This window comes from Chiloscyllium plagiosum, unplaced genomic scaffold, assembly GCF_004010195.1.
Source record: "Chiloscyllium plagiosum isolate BGI_BamShark_2017 unplaced genomic scaffold, ASM401019v2 scaf_46672, whole genome shotgun sequence".
NCBI lineage: Eukaryota > Metazoa > Chordata > Chondrichthyes > Orectolobiformes > Hemiscylliidae > Chiloscyllium > Chiloscyllium plagiosum.
Genome location: NW_025172378.1, coordinates 1 through 1836, shown reverse-complemented (window position 1 = coordinate 1836; position 1836 = coordinate 1). Strand labels below are relative to the sequence as shown.

Genomic DNA, 1836 nt, shown 5'->3' with positions numbered 1-1836 from the left:
TGAGTGTGTGTGAGTGTGTACAGCCACAGTAATGTACATCGTTAATGGTGTCGATGACCTTTGAGGCCTGTACCCCAGGCCGAGCCTGTCTCCGTGGGCATTGAGTTTACCTTCTGCCTCGAAGCCTTGATCACTTCCTTGAAGCTGGTCTTGCGGCTGGTTTTCCTGGATTTGCTGTGTCCAAACAGGATCGGGATGTTGAAGGAGCTTCTGTGGCTCCCGTAATGACTCGAGGAACGGGAAACACTCGACTTGTATTCCGAGGCATCTGTGTAGAACTGACTAGTCACATCATCTTCCAAACTGGTCAGCTGGAACCGAGACCAATCCATCAGCCACAGTCTCCACGGCTCCTGGTCCAATCCCCCAGGACCGACCCAGATCCCGATCCAATCTCCTGGGATCTCCACAACTCCCAATCCTCTCATCTCGGTCTACCCAGATCCCAATCCCAATCCCAATCCCAGGACCTACCCAGATCCCAATCCCAATCCCAATCCCAGGACCTACCCAGATCCCAATCCAATCTCCTGGGATCTCCACACCTCCCAATCCTCTCCTCTCGGTCTACCCAGATCCCAATCCCAGGACCTACCCAGATCCCAATCCCAATCCCAATCCCAGGACCTACCCAGATCGACCTACCCAGATCCCAATCCCAATCCCAATCCCAGGACCTACCCAGATCCCAATCCCAATCCCAGGACCTACCCAGATCCCAATCCCAATCCCAATCCCAGGACCTACCCAGATCCCGATCCAATCTCCTGGGATCTCCACAAATCCCAATCCTCTCCTCTCGGTCTACCCAGATCCCAATCCCAATCCCAATCCCAGGACCTACCCAGATCCCAATCCCAATTCACCCAGATCTCCCCAGATCCTGACACAATCACCCAACATCTCAACAAATTCAGATTCAATATCTCAGGATCCCTGCAGATCCCAGCCCAATTTACTGGGATCTCGGAAGGGCCTGCTCCAATTCCACAGAATTTCCACAGATCCTGATCCAATCCTTTGGGATCTCCCCAGATCCTGCTCCTTCACACAATCACAGAATTGTTACACTGTGGAAGGAGGCCATTCAGCCCATAGTGCCTGCAGTGACAATCCCAATTTGCAAGTGCTGGTCTGCGGCTTTATTCCCCAGGACCTCGCACACCTTCTCGATCCAAACCAGGAAATGGGATAGAATATTCAGATGGTCGTGTTTGATTGGTGTGGGCTCGATGGGCTGAAGGGCCTTCTTCTGTGCTAGTAATCTCTAGGGCTCTCCCATTTAATATGGGTCTCGCTGTCTTGATCGGGGGCAATACAGGCATCATGGTTAGTCAGCTAAGGGCTCTCTCATAGTGCAGTGGTAGTGTCCTTACCTCTGGATCAGGGGGTGTGGGTTCCAGACCCAGGGATCCCAGAGGTGTGTCACACCATGCCCCAGTTGGGAGAGGAATCAAGTCTCCCCTTTCCACGACTCTGGGCCCCAACCACCCAACGTCATGGTGGCACCCTCGGGTTTACTAGGGTGGGGAGGGAGGTGGGGTGGGGGGAAAGCCACATTTCGGGGCAGGTTCCTGGGGAGGTTCCAGGGGCTGGTAGGGGTCTCAGTACCTCCAAGGTGATGTTCTCCAGGTTACTGGCCATTCGGTAGAGTTTCTTGGTGATGGGACTCCTGATGGTGCTGCACTGCCCATCGTAGTAGGTGTTGTTGAGCACTTCACCAGCCAGCTCCCCAGCGAGGGCATTGTACCTACCGAGGGCAAATCGGGACAATCAGGAGGGGACGGCAACTCCCTCCAGACAGCACACAGCCCAATCCACTCCCCAACTCCCACT

General features: G+C 54.3%; 1 protein-coding gene across 1 annotated transcript; it reads right to left on the bottom strand.

Moving 5' to 3' along the window:
- Nucleotides 1–41: 41 nt before the first annotated feature.
- On the bottom strand, nucleotides 42–1750 carry LOC122545293 (complement component C6-like; the record flags this gene model as incomplete). The annotated part of the gene is made up of 2 exons (XM_043684371.1): nucleotides 42–311; nucleotides 1612–1750. Coding segments are annotated over 2 exons (409 nt in total), but the record flags the coding sequence as incomplete, so codon positions are not given.
- Between the last annotated feature and the right edge of the window lie 86 nt (nucleotides 1751–1836).